The 20,164-nt window shown below is 52.2% G+C and overlaps 1 protein-coding gene across 5 annotated transcripts in view; it reads left to right on the plus strand.

Moving 5' to 3' along the window:
• The window catches only part of hdlbpb (high density lipoprotein binding protein b), a 180,824-nt gene that overhangs the window by 38,138 nt on the left and 122,522 nt on the right, over nt 1-20,164 (plus strand). For all 5 annotated transcript variants that reach the window (XM_085977349.1, XM_085977348.1, XM_085977352.1 and 2 more), the window contains one exon: nt 65-280. In XM_085977349.1, the coding sequence (XP_085833475.1) occupies nt 65-280 (216 nt within the window). The remainder of the gene's footprint in view (nt 1-64; nt 281-20,164) is intronic.

Genomic DNA, 20,164 nt, shown 5'->3' on the forward strand with positions numbered 1-20,164 from the left:
GGGGTGCGGGGGGTGTAAAAGCTCGCCTGCTTGCCTTAACAAACGTTTTCCGCCCTGACGCTAGGACAAGCGGGCCGTCGAGAGAATAAACCTGGAGAAAGTCTTCCACCCCTTCATCGCCGGGGCTTACAACAAGGTGGTCCAGGAGATCATGCAGGAGACTGGAGCTCGCATCAACATCCCGCCTCCCAGCATCAACAAGGACGAGATCTTCATCACCGGCGAGAAAGAGCCCGTGGCCCAGGCGAGCACCCGCATCAGGAAGATCTATGACGAGAAGGTTAGACCCAACGTCCTTGAACTAGAAAGAAATGCTTGCATTTCTATAGCACGCCATCCAGATCTCTGAAAGCTTTATCCAGTGACTTGCTGCTGAAGCGCTGTCACTCTCCCTCCCTCACTCCTTCAGTTAATTTTATCACTCCCTCCCTCCCCACTCCCTCAGCTAATTTTATCAATCCCTCCCTCCCCACTCCCTCAGTTAATGCTGTCACTCTCCCTCACTCCCTCAGTTAATGCTGTCACTCTCTCCCTCAGTTAATGCTGTCACTCTCTCCCCACTCCCTCAGTTAATGCTGTCACTCTCCCTCACTCCCTCAGTTGATGCTGTCTCTTTCTCTCCCTCACTCCCTCAGTTAATGCTGTCATTCTCTCCCCACTCCCTCAGTTAATGCTGTCACTCTCTCTCCCTCACTCCCTCAGTTAATGCTGTCACTCTCTCTCCCCACTCCCTCAGTTAATGCTGTCACTCTCTCTCCCTCACTCCCTCAGTTAATGCTGTCACTCTCTCCCCACTCCCTCAGTTAATGCTGTCACTCTCTCTCCCTCACTCTCTCAGTTAATGCTGTCACTCTCCCTCCTCACACACTCAGTTAATGCTGTCACTCTCTCCCTCACTCCCTCAGTTAATGCTGTCACTCTCTCTCCCTCACTCTCTCAGTTAATGCTGTCACTCTCTCCCCCACTCCCTCAGTTAATGCTGTCACTCTCTCCACTCCCTCAGTTGATGCTGTCTCTTTCTCTCCCTCACTCCCTCAGTTAATGCTGTCACTCTCCCTCCGCACACACTCAGTTAATGCTGTCACTCTCTCCCCCACTCCCTCAGTTAATGCTGTCACTCTCCCTCACTCCCTCAGTTGATGCTGTCTCTTTCTCTCCCTCACTCCCTCAGTTAATGCTGTCATTCTCTCCCCACTCCCTCAGTTAATGCTGTCACTCTCTCTCCCTCACTCCCTCAGTTAATGCTGCCACTCTCTCTCCCCACTCCCTCAGTTAATGCTGTCACTCTCTCTCCCTCACTCCCTCAGTTAATGCTGTCACTCTCCCTCCTCACACACCCAGTTAATGCTGTCACTCTCTCCCTCACTTCCTCAGTTAATGCTGTCACTCTCCCCATTCCCTCAGTTAATGCTGTCACTCTCTCTCCCCACTCCCTCAGTTAATGCTGTCACTCTCTCTCCCTCACTCCCTCAGTTAATGCTGCCACTCTCTCTCCCCACTCCCTCAGTTAATGCTGTCACTCTCTCTCCCTCACTCCCTCAGTTAATGCTGTCACTCTCCCTCCTCACACACTCAGTTAATGCTGTCACTCTCTCCCTCACTTCCTCAGTTAATGCTGTCACTCTCTCTCCCCATTCCCTCAGTTAATGCTGTCACTCTCTCCCTCACTCCCTCAGTTAATGCTGTCACTCTCTCTCCCCACTCACTCAGTTAATGCTGTCACTCTCCCTCACTCACTCAGTTAATGCTGTCACTCTCCCTCACTCCCTCAGTTAATGCTGTCACTCTCTCCCTCAGTTAATGCTGTCACTCTCTCCCTCACTCCCTCAGTTAATGCTGTCACTCTCTCTCCCTCACTCCCTCAGTTAATGCTGTCACTCTCTCTCCCTCCCTCAGTTAATGCTGTCACTCTCTCCCTCACACTCTCAGTTAATGCTGTCACTCTCTCTCCCCACTCCCTCAGTTAATGCTGTCACTCTCTCTCTCCCTCACTCCCTCAGTTAATGCTGTCACTCTCTCCCCCACTCCCCAGGTTAATGCTGTCACTCTCTCTCCCCCACTCCTTCAGTTAATGCTGTCACTCTCTCCTCACTCCCTCAGTTAATGCTGTCACTCTCTCTCCGTCACTCCCTCAGTTAATGCTGTCACTCCCTCCCCCACTCCCTCAGTTAATGCTGTCACTCTCTCCCCCTCTCTCCCTCAGTTAATGCTGTCACTCTCTCTCCCCACTCCCTCAGTTAATGCTGTCACTCTCTCTCCCTCACTCCCTCAGTTAATGCTGTCACTCTCTCCCTCACTCTCTCAGTTAATGCTGTCACTCTCTCCCCACTCTCAGTTAATGCTGTCACGCTCTCTCCCTCACTCCCTCAGTTAATGCTGTCACTCTCTCTCCCCCACTCCCTCAGTTAATGCTGTCACTCTCTCCCCCACTCCCTCAGTTAATGCTGTCACTCTCTCCCTCTCTCCCTCAGTTAATGCTGTCACTCCCTCACTCCCTCAGTTAATGCTGTCACTCTCTCTCCCCATTCCCTCAGTTAATGCTGTCACTCTCTCCCTCACTCTCTCAGTTAATGCTGTCACTCTCTCTCCCCACTCCCTCAGTTAATGCTGTCACTCTCTCCCCCACTCCCTCAGTTAATGCTGTCACTCTCTCCCCCACTCCCTCAGTTAATGCTGTCACTCTCTCTCCCCACTCTCAGTTAATGCTGTCACTCTCTCTCCCTCACTCCCTCAGTTAATGCTGTCACTCTCTCCCTCACTCTCTCAGTTAATGCTGTCACTCTCTCTCCCCACTCCCTCAGTTAATGTTGTCACTCTCTCCCTCACTCCCTCAGTTAATGCTGTCACTCTCTCTCCGTCACTCCCTCAGTTAATGCTGTCACTCTCTCCCCCACTCCCTCAGTTAATGCTGTCACTCTCTCCCCCTCTCTCCCTCAGTTAATGCTGTCACTCTCTCTCCCCACTCCCTCAGTTAATGCTGTCACTCTCTCCCCCTCTCTCCCTCAGTTAATGCTGTCACTCTCTCCCCCTCTCTCCCTCAGTTAATGCTGCCACTCTCTCTCCCCACTCCCTCAGTTAATGCTGTCACTCTCTCTCCCTCCCACAGTTAATGCTGTCACTCTCTCCCTCACTCTCTCAGTTAATGCTGTCACTCTCTCCCCACTCTCAGTTAATGCTGTCACGCTCTCTCCCTCACTCCCTCAGCTAATGCTGTCACTCTCTCTCCCCCACTCCCTCAGTTAATGCTGTCACTCTCTCCCCCACTCCCTCAGTTAATGCTGTCACTCTCTCCCTCTCTCCCTCAGTTAATGCTGTCACTCCCTCAGTTAATGCTGTCACTCTCTCTCCCCATTCCCTCAGTTAATGCTGTCACTCTCTCCCTCACTCTCTCAGTTAATGCTGTCACTCTCTCTCCACACTCCCTCAGTTAATGCTGTCACTCTCTCCCCCACTCCCTCAGTTAATGCTGTCACTCTCTCCCCATTCCCTCAGTTAATGCTGTCACGCTCTCTCCCTCACTCCCTCAGTTAATGCTGTCACTCTCTCTCCCCCACTCCCTCAGTTAATGCTGTCACTCTCTCCCCCACTCCCTCAGTTAATGCTGTCACTCTCTCCCTCTCTCCCTCAGTTAATGCTGTCACTCCCTCACTCCCTCAGTTAATGCTGTCACTCTCTCTCCCCATTCCCTCAGTTAATGCTGTCACTCTCTCCCTCACTCTCTCAGTTAATGCTGTCACTCTCTCTCCCCACTCCCTCAGTTAATGCTGTCACTCTCTCCCCCACTCCCTCAGTTAATGCTGTCACTCTCTCCCCCACTCCCTCAGTTAATGCTGTCACTCTCTCTCCCCACTCTCAGTTAATGCTGTCACTCTCTCTCCCTCACTCCCTCAGTTAATGCTGTCACTCTCTCCCTCACTCTCTCAGTTAATGCTGTCACTCTCTCTCCCCACTCCCTCAGTTAATGTTGTCACTCTCTCCCCACTCTCTCAGTTAATGCTGTCACGCTCTCTCCCTCACTCCCTCAGTTAATGCTGTCACTCTCTCTCCCTCACTCCCTCAGTTAATGCTGTCACTCTCTCTCCTCACTGCCTCAGTTAATGCTGTCACTCTCTCCCCACTCTCTCAGTTAATGCTGTCACGCTCTCTCCCTCACTCCCTCAGTTAATGCTGTCACTCTCTCTCCCCCACTCTCTCAGTTAATGCTGTCACGCTCTCTCCCTCACTCCCTCAGTTAATGCTGTCACTCTCTCTCCCTCACTCTCTCAGTTAATGCTGTTACTCTCTCCCTCTCTCCCTCAGTTAATGCCGTCACTCTCCCTCCCTCACTCCCTCAGTTAATGCTGTCACTCTCCCCCCACTCTCTCAGTTAATGCTGTTACTCTCTCCCTCAGTTAATGCTGTCACTCTCTCCCCAATCCCTCAGTTAATGCTGTCACTCTCTCTCCCTCACTCTCAGTTAATGCTGTCACTCTCTCCCCACTCTCAGTTAATGCTGTCACTCTCTCCCCCACTCCCTCAGTTAATGCTGTCACTCTCTCCTCACTCCCTCAGTTAATGCTGTCACTCTCTCTCCCTCACTCCCTCAGTTAATGCTGTCACTCTCTCTCCTCACTGCCTCAGTTAATGCTGTCACTCTCTCCCCACTCTCTCAGTTAATGCTGTCACGCTCTCTCCCTCACTCCCTCAGTTAATGCTGTCTCTCTCTCTCTCCCCACTCTCTCAGTTAATGCTGTCACTCTCTCCCCCACTCCCTCAGTTAATGCTGTCACTCTCTCTCCCCACTCTCAGTTAATGCTGTCACTCTCTCTCCTCACTCCCTCAGTTAATGCTGTCACTCTCTCTCCCCCACTCCCTCAGTTAATGCTGTCACTCTCTCCTCACTCCCTCAGTTAATGCTGTCACTCTCTCTCCCTCACTCCCTCAGTTAATGCTGTCACTCTCTCTCCTCACTGCCTCAGTTAATGCTGTCACTCTCTCCCCACTCTCTCAGTTAATGCTGTCACTCTCTCTCTCCCCACTCACTCAGTTAATGCTGTCACTCTCTCCCCCACTCCCTCAGTTAATGCTGTCACTCTCTCTCCCCACTCTCAGTTAATGCTGTCACTCTCTCTCCTCACTCCCTCAGTTAATGCTGTCACTCTCTCCCCCACTCCCTCAGTTAATGCTGTCACTCTCTCCCCCACTCCCTCAGTTAATGCTGTCGCTCTCTCCCCCACTCCCTCAGTTAATGCTGTCACTCTCTCTCCCCACTCCCTCAGTTAATGCTGTCACTCTCTCCCTCAGTTAATGCTGTCACTCTCTCCCTCACTCCCTCAGTTAATGCTGTCACTCTCTCTCCCTCACTCCCTCAGTTAATGCTGTCACTCTCTCTCCCTCCCTCAGTTAATGCTGTCACTCTCTCCCTCACACTCTCAGTTAATGCTGTCACTCTCTCTCCCCACTCCCTCAGTTAATGCTGTCACTCTCTCTCTCCCTCACTCCCTCAGTTAATGCTGTCATTCTCTCCCCCACTCCCCAGGTTAATGCTGTCACTCTCTCTCCCCCACTCCTTCAGTTAATGCTGTCACTCTCTCCTCACTCCCTCAGTTAATGCTGTCACTCTCTCTCCGTCACTCCCTCAGTTAATGCTGTCACTCCCTCCCCCACTCCCTCAGTTAATGCTGTCACTCTCTCCCCCTCTCTCCCTCAGTTAATGCTGTCACTCTCTCTCCCCACTCCCTCAGTTAATGCTGTCACTCTCTCTCCCTCACTCCCTCAGTTAATGCTGTCACTCTCTCCCTCACTCTCTCAGTTAATGCTGTCACTCTCTCCCCACTCTCAGTTAATGCTGTCACTCTCTCCCCCACTCCCTCAGTTAATGCTGTCACTCTCTCCCCCACTCCCTCAGTTAATGCTGTCACTCTCTCCCCCACTCCCTCAGTTAATGCTGTCACTCTCTCCCCACTCTCAGTTAATGCTGTCACTCTCTCTCCCTCACTCCCTCAGTTAATGCTGTCACTCTCTCTCCCCCACTCCCTCAGTTAATGCTGTCACTCTCTCCCCAACTCCCTCAGTTAATGCTGTCACTCTCTCCCCCACTCCCTCAGTTAATGCTGTCACTCTCTCCCCCACTCCCTCAGTTAATGCTGTCACTCTCTCCCTCTCTCCCTCAGTTAATGCTGTCACTCTCTCTCCCCATTCCCTCAGTTAATGCTGTCACTCCCTCACTCCCTCAGTTAATGCTGTCACTCTCTCTCCTCACTGCCTCAGTTAATGCTGTCACTCTCTCCCCACTCTCTCAGTTAATGCTGTCATGCTCTCTCCCTCACTCCCTCAGTTAATGCTGTCACTCTCTCCCCACTCTCTGTTAATGCTGTCACTCTCTCCCTCACTCCCTCAGTTAATGCTGTCACTCTCTCCCCAATCCCTCAGTTAATGCTGTCACTCTCTCTCCCTCACTCTCAGTTAATGCTGTCACTCTCTCCCCAGTCCCTCAGTTAATGCTGTCACTCTCTCCCCAGTCCCTCAGTTAATGCTGTCACTCTCTCTCCCTCACTCCCTCAGTTAATGCTGACACTCTCTCCCCACTCCCTCAGTTAATGCTGTCACTCTCTCTCCCAACTCCCTCAGTTAATGCTGTCACTCTCTCCTTCACTCCCTCAGTTAATGCTGTCACTCTCTCTCCCCACTCCCTCAGTTAATGCTGTCACTCTCTCCTTCACTCCCTCAGTTAATGCTGTCACTCTCTCTCCCCACTCCCTCAGTTAATGCTGTCACTCTCTCTCCCTCACTCCCTCAGTTAATGCTGCCACTCTCTCTCCCAACTCCCTCAGTTAATGCTGTCACTCTCTCCTTCACTCCCTCAGTTAATGCTGTCACTCTCTCTCCTCACTCCCTCAGTTAATGCTGTCACTCTCTCCTCACTCCCTCAGTTAATGCTGTCACTCTCTCTCCCTCACTCCCTCAGTTAATGCTGTCACTCTCTCTCCCTCACTCCCTCAGTTGATGCTGTCACTCTCTCTCCCTCACTCCCTCAGTTAATACTGTCACTCTCTCTCCCCACTCCCTCAGTTAATGCTGTCACTCTCTCTCCCCACTCCCTCAGTTAATGCTGTCACTCTCTCCTCACTCCCTCAGTTAATGCTGTCACTCTCTCTCCCTCACTGCCTCAGTTAATGCTGTCACTCTCTCTCCCTCACTCCCTCAGTTAATGCTGTCACTCTCTCTCCCTTACTCCCTCAGTTAATGCTGTCACTCTCTCCCTCTCTCAGTTAATGCTGTCACTCTCTCTCCCCACTCTCAGTTAATGCTGTCACTCTCTCCCTCACTCCCTCAGTTAATGCTGTCACTCTCTCCCCCACTCCCTCAGTTAATGCTGTCACTCTCTCCCTCACTCCCTCAGTTAATGCTGTCACTCTCTCTCCCCACTCCCTCAGTTAATGCTGTCACTCTCTCTCCCCACTCCCTCAGTTAATGCTGTCACTCTCCCTCTCTCCCTCAGTTAATGCTGTCACTCTCTCCCTCACTCCCTCTTTTAATGCAGTCACTCTCCCTCTCTCCCTCAGTTAATGCTGTCACTCTCTCCCTCACTCCCTCAGTTAATGCTGTCACTCTCTCCCTCACTCCCTCAGTTAATGCTGTCACTCTCCCTCTCTCCCTCAGTTAATGCTGTCACTCTCCCTCACTCCCTCTTTTAATGCAGTCACTCTCTCCCTCACTCCCTCAGTTAATGCTGTCACTCTCTCCCTCACTCCCTCAGTTAATGCTGTCACTCTCTCCCTCACTCCCTCAGTTAATGCTGTCACTCTCTCCCCACTCCCTCAGTTAATAGATAGATAGAGTTTTACAGCACAGAAAGAGGCCCTTCGGCCCATCGTGTCTGCGCCGCCCATCCATCCCTGTCCAGTCTAATCCCATTTTCCAGCATTTGGTCCATAGCCTTGTATGCAATGGCATTTCAAGTGCTCATCCAAATGCTTCTTGAATGTTGTGAGGGTTCCTGCCTCTACCACCCTTTCAGGCATTGAGTTCCACATTCCGACCACCCTCTGGGTGAAGAAGTTCCTCCTCGAATCCCCTCTAAATCTCCTGCCCCTTACCCTGAATCTATGCCCCCTTGTTATTGACCCCCCTACTAAGGGGAAAAGTTCCTCTTTATCTACCCTATCTATGCCCCTCATCATTTTGTACACCTCAATGCTGCCACTCTCTCCCCCACTCCCTCAGTTAATGCTGTCACTCTCTCCCTCACTCCCTCAGTTAATGCTGTCACTCTCTCTCCCTCAGTTAATGCTGTCACTCTCTCTCCCCCACTCCCTCAGTTAATGCTGTCACTCTCTCTCCTCACTCCCTCAGTTAATGCTGTCACTCTCTCTCCCCCACTCCCTCAGTTAATGCTGTCACTCTCTCTCCTCACTCCCTCAGTTAATGCTGTCACTCTCTACCTCACTCCCTCAGTTAATGCTGTCACTCTCTCCCTCACTCCCTGAGTTAATGCTGTCACTCTCTCCCCCACTCCCTCAGTTAATGCTGTCACTCTCTCCCTCACTCCCTCAGTTAATGCTGTCACTCTCTCTCCCTCACTTCCTCAGTTAATGCTGTCACTCTCTCTCCCTCAGTTAATGCTGTCACTCTCTCTCCCCCACTCCCTCAGTTAATGCTGTCACTCTCTCTCCTCACTCCCTCAGTTAATGCTGTCACTCTCTCCCTCACTCCCTCAGTTAATGCTGTCACTCTCTCCCTCACTCCCTCAGTTAATGCTGTCACTCTCTCCCCCACTCCCTCAGTTAATTCTGTCACTCTCTCCCTCACTCCCTCAGTTAATGCTGTCACTCTCTCTCCTTCAGTTAATGCTGTCACTCTCTCTCCCTCAGTTAATGCTGTCACTCTCTCTCCCCCACTCCCTCAGTTAATGCTGTCACTCTCTCTCCTCACTCCCTCAGTTAATGCTGTCACTCTCTCTCCCTCACTCCCTCAGATAATGCTGTCACTCTCCCTCCCCCAGTCCCCCTCAGTTATGGTTAGGGTGACCGTTGTTATATAGCCAAACAAGGCAGCATCAGCAACATCCTGCAAACAGCAATGAGATCATTGTTAGCTGTTTTATTTGGTTAAGGGAGAGTGTTGGTCAGGACACCTAGGGGGTTAAATTGGCTAATCCCCTGAAAATGGGATTAACCCGTGCCCGCTCATTGCGTTGCAGGCAGCACGTTAAATTGGCGCTGCCAGCTGTTCTACATGACTGGTCTGTGCACCCAGCGCTACCCGTTGTTCATTGGCTGCACGCATCAGCAGGGGGCCTGATATCGCAGTTGGCTAGTGCTACTTAAAGGCAACCTGCACCTCTTAAAGGGGAGGTGCGTTAAAAAGGAGCCAGACGCATAAAAGTTAAGACTTGCTTTGTGGCTGCAAGATGTGGTGGGAGTCCTTTGTGAAGTGAACCTGTGCTATAAAAGATTGAAGAATGGCTGAATATGCGAGAGAGCGTGCACCAAGGTTTTCTGATAATGCACTGGAGGCCTTGGGGCAAGATGTGTAGAGAAGGAGAGGCATCCTGTATCCGCAGGGGGGCAGGAGGCTCTCAAGACAAAGGTTCAGGAGGCAGTGGGAAGGAGTAGCAGCGGAGGTCAATGCCAGGAGTGTAGCTCCAAGAACATGGATGCAGTGCAGGAAGAAGTTTAACGATTTGACATGAGTTGTCAAGGTGAGTGAGTTCAATCTTCAAATGGCATGTCTTACCAACTGCACCAGTAGTCTCATCCACCGCTCACTGACCAACAATCTCTATCAATCAGTACTCAACCCTTCAATTCATACACTTTACCTCACCCTCACACACATAGCACACACTGTTGCAAGCCACACTCCCACAACTCACAGCTCGCACACACTGGCAGCTATTTAACCCTGACAGGCACACCACCCAAACATATTGCAGGGCACTCACTGACACACTTCCCTCTTTCTTGCAGGAGAAGGTGGCGCATAACAGGTCGGAGCAGGAAAGAACTGGAGGAGGACAAGCAGGCCTGCATGTGTTAACCCCCGTGGAGCAGACTGGCGTCGATGGAGGGATCGATGATGAAGGTATCTACATACCTAATCCTCCTCCTCTCTTCTCACTTCTCCCTCATCCCACAATCGCTTCTGACTCATAAGCTGCAGCTGATATAAACACTTACTTTCTCTTCTCAGCTCACCACGGCCCAACCCTTGTCCCTTTTTCATTTCAGATACCCAAGAACTGGAACCTTGTTAGTCGGAGGAGGAAGAGGAAGACGACAGTGAAGATGACGAGACACTGATACTCGATTTCACAATCGTAACCACCAGCTCAGATACTGACACTGCGCATATTTTAGAGGCTAGGCTAGAGGAGGGATCTGCATTGAGTGAGACATCGGGCACAAGCGTGCAGGAGCCAGGATGGCGGGGGGGGGGAAAGGATAGCGCAGGAGCCAGCTCACCAGAGGGCGAGGTCACACACTAGTTCTGCTGCAGAGGAGTCAGATGAGGGCTTCAGTGTGCCCAGGCTACAGAAGAAGGCAGATGGGTGTACACAACCAAAAGCCTGCGCTCAATGTCAAAGGAGTATAGAGGAGTCCAGCTCCAACTTGGCACAGGGCTTTGCGTGGAGTTTGATGCCCATCCTTTCCAACATGGATCGGGCGGTCACCTCCATCAGCACGCCTATGGAACCCACTATGATGCAGTGTCTGATGGCCGATGTCACAGCTTCCATTGCAGCACAGTTCTGAGTTGCTGCAGTGAAAGCTCAGACTGCTGCCATCGTGACTCTGGATACCACTGTTCAAAGGGGCTTCCAGGGCGTCGCAGCAGTCCATCAATCTGTTCTCCAACAGAGTACTTGAATTGCTGAAGCGTCGCCCCAGGATAGCGGCAGTGGCTCCATGGAACAGGAGCCTGCTGTCCCCTCTCAGGTTGACAGCATTCTTGCTCCCAGCTCTGCCGGTGTCCTTGCTGTTGCCTGTTAGCCAGCCAGCCAGCCCAGACTGCTGCCCAGGCCGAGATGGTGCAGTCTGAAGCCAGGCCTTCTAGACCCAGAGCTGCTCGAGGTCACCCGCCAAGGAAATCTGCAGTCTCCTCAATCGGAGGTCATCCACCATCACTACTGCAGCCACTGGGGTAGCACCACGTAGGAGCACTAGGATAGGTAAAAGGCACACGGAAAACAGATACTAAGGGAATGCACAAGGGTGATTATTTTATTTTTGTATGCATTATTTAATGAATGAATTTATAAAATTGGATTTGAATTTGCATTTTCTGGTGTTTTTTATTTTTGTGTTGTGAGAAAGAAGACGATGTGATGGTCAGTGATAGAGGAAAGGTAAGGAGTGTGAGACTGCTGGTGAATGGGGAGATGTGGTTGAGGTTACTGGTATCGCTCTTGAATAATATGATCATCTATGGGCATGGTGGCATAGTGGTTAGCACTGTTGCCTCACAGCGCCAGGGACCCGGGTTCGAATCCGGCCTCGGGTGACTGTCTGTGTGGAGTTTGCACATTCTCCCCGTGTTTGCGTGGGTTTCCTCCGGGTGCTCCGGTTTCCTCCCACAGTCCAAAGATGTGCGGGTTAGGTTGATTGGCTATGATAAATTGACCCTTAGTGTTAGGGGGATTAAATACGTGGGGTTACGGGGATAGGGTGGGATATGTGTTGGTGTAGGGGTTACGGGGATCGGGTGGGATATGTGTCGGTGCAGGCTCGATGGGCCGAAATGGCCTCTATCTGCACTGTGGGGTTTCTGTGATTCTGTGATCTAGAGCCCAGACAGAAAGAGGCGATCTATGCTGTAACCCCCCTTCCTCTTCCTCTTGCACTTCCTCTTCCCCTTGCACTTCCTCCTCCTCCTCCTCCTCCACTTCCTGCTCCTCTTCCTCGTGCTCCTGCTCCTCAGCTTCTCGCCTGATAGGTGGTGGCAAGGGCTGTTCCCTCATCATGGCCAGGTCGTGCAGCATACTACCACAAGTCTCGCTACCTGCTCAGCTGAGTGCTGCAGGGCTCCTCCAGAGCGGTCGCGATGCTTGAGGATGCCGATGGTGTGCCCTGTAATGTTCCTTGTGGCAGCATGTGCATGGGTTCCTGTGCGGCGTCACCAGCCATGTCATGAGGGGATATCCCTTGTCGCCCAGCAGCCAGCCTTTGACTTGCCGTGGTGGGTTAACTACAGTTGGAACAGACTGCCGCAGAATGAAAGAATGGTGACTGCTGACATAACGGGCATTGACCTATAGAACCATCGAATGGTTACAGCACGGAAGAAGGCCATTCGGCCCGTCGAGTCCGTGCCGGCTCTCTGCAACAGCACTTCAGCTAGTCCCGCTCCCCCGCCCTCTCCCTGTACCCCTGCAAATTTCTTTCCTTCAGATACGTATCCAACTCCTTTTTGAAAGCCACAATTGAGTCAGCCTCCACCACCCTCTCGGGCAGTGAATTCCAGATCCTAACCACTCGCTGCGTAAAAAAGTTTTTTCTTACCAATCTGCCAATCACCTTAAATCTGTGTCCTCTGGTTCTCGACCCTTCCGCCAATGGGAACAGTTTCCCTCTATCCTGACCCCTCGTGATTTTGGGGCCGAACCAGTGTTTTATAAAGGTTCATCATAATTTCCACACTTTTGTACTCTATACCTCTATTTATGAAGCCCAGGATCCCGTAAGCCTGTTTAACTGCTTTCTCAACCTGTCCTGCCACCTTCAGTGATTTGTGCACACATAACCCCAGATCTCTCTATTGGTGCACCCCCTTCAGGATTGTACCATTTGGTTTATATGTGTCACCAGAATATATCACTTCACACTTTCCTGTGTTAAATTTCATCTGCCACGTGTCCACCCATTCCACCAGCCTATCTATGTCCTCTTGAAGTCTATCACTATCCTCCTCACTGTCCACTATACTTCCAAGTTTTGGGTCATCTGCAAATTTTGAAATTGTGCCCTGTACACCCATATCCAAGTCATTAATATATATCAAGAAAAGCAGTGGTCCTAGAACCGACCCCTGGGGCACACCACTATACCTTCCTCCAGTCCAAAAAACAACCGTTCACCACTACTCTCTGTTTCCTGTCACTTAGCCAATTCCCTATCCATGCTGCCACTGTCCCTTTTATTCCATGAGCTTCAACTTTGCTGGCGAGCCTATTATGTAGCATTTTGTCGAACGCCTTTTGGAAATCCATGTACACTACGTCAACCGCATTACCCTCATCAACCCCCTCTGTTACCTCATCAAAGAATTCAATCAAGTTAGTTAAACACGATTTGCCTTCAACAAATCCCGTGCTGGCTTTCCTTAATTAATCCACACTTGTCCAAGTGGCTGTTACTTTTGTCCCTGATTACTGTTTCTAAAAGCATCCCCACTACCGAGGTCAAACTGACTGGCCTGTAGTCGCTGGGTTTATCTTTACACCTGCATGATGCGCTGTCTGTGGTCGCACACCAGCTGCACATTGAGGGAGCGGACTCCCTTGCTGTTGATGAAAACGGTCGAGTTCAGATGAGGAGCCTGGAAGGCAATGTGTGTGCAGTCAAGTGCGCCCTGCACCATGGGGAAGCCTGCAATCTGTGCAAATGCTCCTCCTGCTTGCCTCTGGCAAGAGGGAAAGAGGTTTCTTTGGACAGAGAGCCTCAGTGACCTCCCTTACGACTCACTCCAAACTGCGCGCTGTTGCTTATACCTCCACAGTTGGTAAAAGAACCAGCAGAGAATTTTTTTTACGCGGCGACTTGTCGTGACCTGGAACGCGCTGCCTGACAGGGCGGTGGAAGCAGATTCAATAGTAACTTTCAAAAAAGGAATAAGATATATATTTGAAAAGCAAAAAACTTACAGGGCTATTGGGAAAGAGCGGGGCGGGGAGTGGGACTAATTGGAAAGCTCTTTCAAAGAGCCGGCACAGGCATGATGGGCCGAATGGCCTGTGCTGTAAAATTCTGATTTTAAATCCAATCCTGTCCTCACCCAACATCCACACACACATTACAGGCAGCTGGAACTTAAGCTTTGGATTTCCACCCGCCCCCACCCCTTTATTTTGTGGGCAATTTGGTTTGTTTGGTGGGGCAGTGTGGTGCCCAGGAGCCTGCTGAGAACCTGGTGCTGCATCTGCAGTGCACAAATAGTGTTACGAAAATGCCACACTGCCACCAGGACCACAACCACTGTGTAAATACTCACAGCCGCAGGAGCAGCTGTATCTAACGTATTGATAGAACCAGTCACTGCAGATGGCCAGGGCTAAGAACACTCGGGCCTAGAAATTCAGTTGTTAGCGCCAGCTGCTAGCGCCTTAAGAGGGCGAGAAGTGGGGCGCGAGGCGGCTAGCGCCCGGGCGTGGCGCGATCTGCGCCTCTCGCGAAATTCAGTTAAGATTTAGCACCGGCACAAAACCTTTGCGCGCGCTCAGCTGCGCGCGCAGATCCTGACGTCATTTCATGGTGCAATGCCCTTTGTGCGCCCCGAACCGGAAATTCAGTGGCGCCGGCCTATTGTGCGTCTGGCGCCCCCAGCGACTGGTAAAGGGGAACATTTCCCAGTCGCTGCGGGGGGCGCAAATTAAAGAGGACTCCTCCTGCAGTATAAATGTCAGCCATTTTGCTCCACTCTTTCTTTGTGAGAGACGGATATTTGGAGAGATCCAAAGGGAGAGAGCTTTCTGGTTTGACTCCAAACACTCGCTCAGGTGCTTGTGGCTTCAGGCCAGAGCTTTGCACTTGGATTTAACTTTTAGTGCCATAGCATTGAATCGAAACATATAATGGGGGCTGCAATGGGTGCAAACGTTGGCTTACTGCATTGCATTCAAAGGGCTCAGAGACGCCGTGAGAGAGTGCCAGTCATGGCCAGACGGAGAAGGGCCAACAGGCGTCGGCACAGGAGGCCTTACCCACCCAGGGTATACCGCCAGCAGTTCTCATATCTGAACATGTCTGAGGAGCAGTGTGTTCGGAGGTTGCGATTCAGAAGGGAGGTGGTCACAGAGATCTGCCACCTGCTTCAGAGAGATCTGCAGCCACAGCTGAGGAGCAGGACGTCTCTGTCGGTGGCAGTGAAGATGACAGTGGCTCTCAACTTCTATGCCACCGGCTCCTTCCAATCCGCTACTGGGGACATTTCCAACATCTCCCAGTTCGCAGTACATTGCTGCATCCGCCAGGTGACCAATGCCCTTTTCAGAAGGAGACGTCAGTTCATCTCCTTCCCCATGACCGTGGACAAGCAGCAAGAGCGTGCAATGGGATTTGCAGCATTAGCGGGCTTCCCCATGGTGCAGGGTGCCATTGACTGCACGCATGTGGCTTTGCGGGCACCTCTAGAGAATGCCGAGGATTACCGCAACCGGAAGGGCTACCATTCGCTGAACGTGCAGTTGGTGTATGACCACAGGCAGCTCATACTAGCTGTCAATGCCCGCTTTCCAGGCAGCAGCCACGATGCCTTCATCCTGCGCCAGACTTCTGTGGCAGACATTTTCGAAGCCCAGCCTCCCCCTCAAGGATGGCTTCTCGGGGACAAAGGCTATCCTTTGTGCACCTGGCTGATGACCCCGCTCCGTGCGCCCAGCACCCCTGCTGAAGAGCGACACAATGAGAGCCATCAAGCAACTAGGAACATCATTGAGCACACAATCGGTGTGCTCAAGCAACGGTTCCACTGTCTGGATCGTTCCGGGGGAGCCCTACAGTACTCGCCTGAGTGAGTCTCCCATTTCGTTGTCGTGTGCTGCATGCTGCACAACCTGGCTATCCGCAGGACTCAGCCACTGCCAGCAGACATTGGAGGACCACCAGAGGAGGAGGAGGAGGAGCACCAGGACGGGAGGGAGGCACAAAGTGCAAGGGCCGTCCGTTGGCGGCTTATTGCAAATCGGTTCTAGACCCCCTCTCGGGGAATGGCTTGTGCCAATGAAAGAAGATGAATGTAGCCGCTCCGCAAACCCTCAGCCGATCAAGGCAACAAATTCTTCCAAAAGCAAACATGGACAGTGCGATTAAAGAAATTTTTTTACTCTGATAACTCTGTGCCCTTCCCGCATGACAAACTAATTCAGAGAAACCCCCCCAAAAAAAACACACCAGTCTCGGCCTTCATATAAAAAACAAATACACCAGTCTCGGCCTTTATATAAAAAACAAATACACCAGTCTCAGCCTTTATATAAAAAACAAATACACCAGTCTCGGCCTTTATATAAAAAACAACACATTTGACCACACCTTCTACTTTTTCCCCTGCGAGGGTGATCCGTCTCGCTTCCGTGACTGGCCCCTACCCGCCCTGCAGCTCCTCCTCAATAGGACCCCAGTGGCTGCAGCAAGGCTGGGGGAAGGCTGCTGAGGGTCAGTTGGTGAGACGGCAGATGCCCTTGGGGGTCGGCCTGGACCAGCTCTGGGCCTGGAGGGGCCGGCTGCTGACTGCTCCAACTCTGCTTGGACGGCAGCAGTCTGTCCGACGGATGGTGGCAGCTGCAGTGGAGGAGTGACAGTGTTGGCTGCAGGAATGCTGGCAACCTGACAGAGCACAGGCACTCCCTGGTCGGCTGATTCACTGGCACTCGCACGGGCCAGCACTGCAGCATGCGCAGCAATCTGCTGAAGCACAGACTGCTGGGCTGCTGCGGCGCGGCGAGTGCCCTGGCGATGCCTGGCCGATCCAGCGAGGGTGGCCCTGGTCTGTGTCTGGATGACACCAGCCAGTGAATGCATGGCACGACTGAGAACTTGGCTGGAGGCCGCCTGTACTGCCGCGAAGTCCTGCAGACTCCTGGCCTGTGCTGCCCCGAATTCCTGCACACTCCTTGCCAGTGACTCTATGGAGTCAGGCATCCTTGCCACTGCAGCCATGAGCTCAGTGTGCCTGCGCTCAGCCTGGGCGCCGATTTCCACAAGGAGCCGTACCTCCTCTGCGCTCATCGTAGCAGGACTGGAGGCCACACTCTCCCTCTGGGGAGAAGGCCGCTGAGCTTCCCCACCCCTCCCGCGTTGCTGCAGCCCGCTGGGCCCCGGAGCTTCACTCTCCTCCGACCCTTCCTCCCTGCTCCCCTCCAGGGAAGACGTGTCCCCATCATGGCCATGGGCTGCCTCGGCTGAGGGTGTCCCTTATGGGCCGGCTTCCTCTTCCTCCTCCTCTATCTCTGACTCCGAGACAGTGCCAGCTTGAGGGGCCGCCTCCTCACCTGGCGAGTCACCATCTGAAAGCAGGGAGGCACAAGAGTTGCTTTAGAGTGAGGACAGGGCAGCAGCGAGGGAGGCATGAGTGCTGCTATGCACTGCATTGGTTCGATAGTGGCAAAGGATGCTGGTGTGAGGCGCAAGTGGAAAGAGAGAGGTCAAAAAGGTGATGACCTTATCATTGGTGCCCAGAACAGGGTCGGGATCTCCAGTGGCGACGGGGCCAATCAGCCGGCCTGCCATGATCCGCTCCACTCGCTCCTCTAGGTCGCTGAGCTGTTTCAGGTCAGGACGGCCTCCCCCGGTCTGTCGCTGCTGTCTCCGGTTATGAGCCAGCTTGCGCTGCAAGAGAAAGGACGGCCTCTAAGTACAGTGTGAAGCCCTCATCTTGCCTGCACAGCCTCCCATGGTGGAATAGCCCTGACAGTGTGAAGCCCTCATCTTGCCTGCACAGCCTCCCATGGTGGAATAGCCCTGACAGTGTGAAGCCCTCATCTTGCCTGCGCAGCCTCCCATGGTGGAATAGCACTGACAGTGTGAAGCCCTCATCTTGCCTGCACAGCCTCCCATGGTGGAATAGCCCTGACAGTGTGAGGCCCTCATCTTGCCTGCACAGCCTCCCATGGTGGAATAGCCCTGACAGTGTGAAGCCCTCATCTTGCCTGCACTGCCTCCCATGGTGGAATAGCACTGACAGTGTGAAGCCCTCATCTTGCCCGCACAGCCTCCCATGGTGGAATAGCCCTGACAGTGTGAAGCCCTCATCTTGCCTGCACAGCCTCCCATGGTAGAATAGCACTGATAGTGTATAAACTCCTGAATGTGCAAGTGCTTTTCATGACATTCCCATAGCTGCTGGATGAGGGCTGGGCATTAGGGCTTTCAGGTCCCTTTGGCCATCAACTGAGGTGCACATGCAGGGATGAGGAGGATACTGGAAAGGGTACTCACCCTGACAACCCGAGTGAGGTCGTTGAATTTTTTCCGGCATTGGAGGGGAGTCCTGGCAACCATGCTGTTGGAGGTGACCCTGTTTGCCACTTCCCTCCAGGCTTTCCGATAATCGGAGGGCAGCGGCCTCCTGCCACCTTCAGGGAACAGAACATGGCGCCTGCGCTCCACTGCGCCAACCAGCACCCTCAGGTCACCCTCGCCGAAACGCTGCGCTCTCTCCCTTGGCTTCTCCATTCTCCTGGGCGAGGAGCAGTTGAAATAGCACTGGTCAGGCCTTCCCTCAGGGCTGCAGTGTGCAGGGCGTGGCAGCCAAACAATTCCACCCTCCCCCTTTAAGAGCTGACCGGCGCCTGACTGTCTGCCTTCAATCAGCAACTCGCCGCACCTGCGCTGCGCCCGCCCTCGGTGGTAGCACCCCGGCTCGCCGGCTTAGCGCCTTATGATACTCGTGCATCGCCTGCTTTAGCGCAGCTCCAACCTCTTGGGGCGATGCAACTGAATATCGGCGAAGGTGGTGCTAAGTTGCGCCGGGCGCAAAATTTAGCGAACGCCCGGCTGTAGCGCCCCAAACGTGGCTATACTGAATTTCTAGGCCTCAGTGTGCGATGTAGCTTTGCTTTAGGAACAGGAGGAGGCCACTCAGCCCCTCGAGCCTGTTCTGCCGTTCAATTAGATCACGGCTGATCTGTATCTTAACTTCATCCACCCGCCTTGGTTCCGTAACCCTTGCCTAACAAAAATCTATCGATCTATGTTTTGAAATTTTCAATTGGCCCCCAGCCTCAACAGCTTTTAGGGGGGAAAGAGTTCCAGATTTCCACTTACCCTTTGTGTAAAGAGGTGCTTCCTGACATCACCCCTTGAACGGCCTGGCTCTAATTTTAAGGTCCCGCCCCTTTGTTCTAGACCCCACCACCAGTTAAAATAGTTTATCTCTATCTAATATGGCAGAGAGAAGGAAAAGAAAGACTTGCATTTGAAAAGCGCCTTTCACAACCTCAGGACGTCCCAGAGCGCTTTACAGCCAATGAAGTATTTCGGAAGTGTAATGTTGTAATGTACGAAACGTGGCAGCCAATTTCCGCACAGTAAGCTCCCACAGACAGCAATGTGATAATGACCAGATAATCTGTTTCTTGGTGTTGATTGAGGGATAAATATTGTCCAGGACACTGGGGATAACTCCCTTGCTCTTCTTCGAAATGGTGCCATGGGCTCTTTTACATCCAACTGAGAGAGCAGACGGGGCCTCGGTTTAACATCTCATCTGAAAGACGGCACCTCCGACAGTGCAGCGCTCCCTCATTACAGCACTGGGAGTGTCAGCCTAGATTTTTGTGCTCAAGTCTCTGGAGTGAGGACTTGAACACACAACCTTCTGACTCCGAGGGAAGAGTGCCACCCACTGAGCCACGAGCTGACACTGAAGGAGAGAAGACATGATAAAGAAGTGGCAGTTAGAGGATGACAAGCTTGAGCTTTAAGTCTGCAGGGAAAGGGATCACTGGGAGATCCATAACTCCTGAGGTTCTGGGGAAGAGTGTGTTTAGAGCAGGAGACTGCGAGGAGTCTTGGTTTTAACATAAATGTGAATGCAGAGTGTGTGGTTGGGCAGTGCATTTAGACTTAACAACTTGGTATTTATACAGTGCCTTTAAAGTAGTAAAGCGTCCCAAGGCGCTTCACAGAAGCGTTACCAAACAAAATTTGACACCGAGCCATATAAGGAGATGTTAGGGCAGATACCCTGGACCTGAAGGCCTACATCCTCAGGTTCTAAAAGAGGTGGCTGAAGAGATAGTGGCTGCATTGGTTTTGATCTTCCAAAATTCCCTAGATCTGGAATGGTCCCAGCCGATTGGAAGGTCACAAATATAACACCGCTATTCAAGAAAGGAGGGAGAGAGAAAACAGGGAACTACAGGCCAGTTAGCCTGACATCAGTCGTCGGGAAAATGCTGGAATCCATTGTTAAGGAAGTGGTATCAGGGCACTTAGAAAATCATAACATGGTTAGGCAGAGTCAA

Source organism: Somniosus microcephalus, unplaced genomic scaffold, assembly GCF_052327205.1.
Source record: "Somniosus microcephalus isolate GS21.2 unplaced genomic scaffold, FLI_Smic_1.0 unresolved_chr4, whole genome shotgun sequence".
NCBI classification, from domain to species: domain Eukaryota; kingdom Metazoa; phylum Chordata; class Chondrichthyes; order Squaliformes; family Somniosidae; genus Somniosus; species Somniosus microcephalus.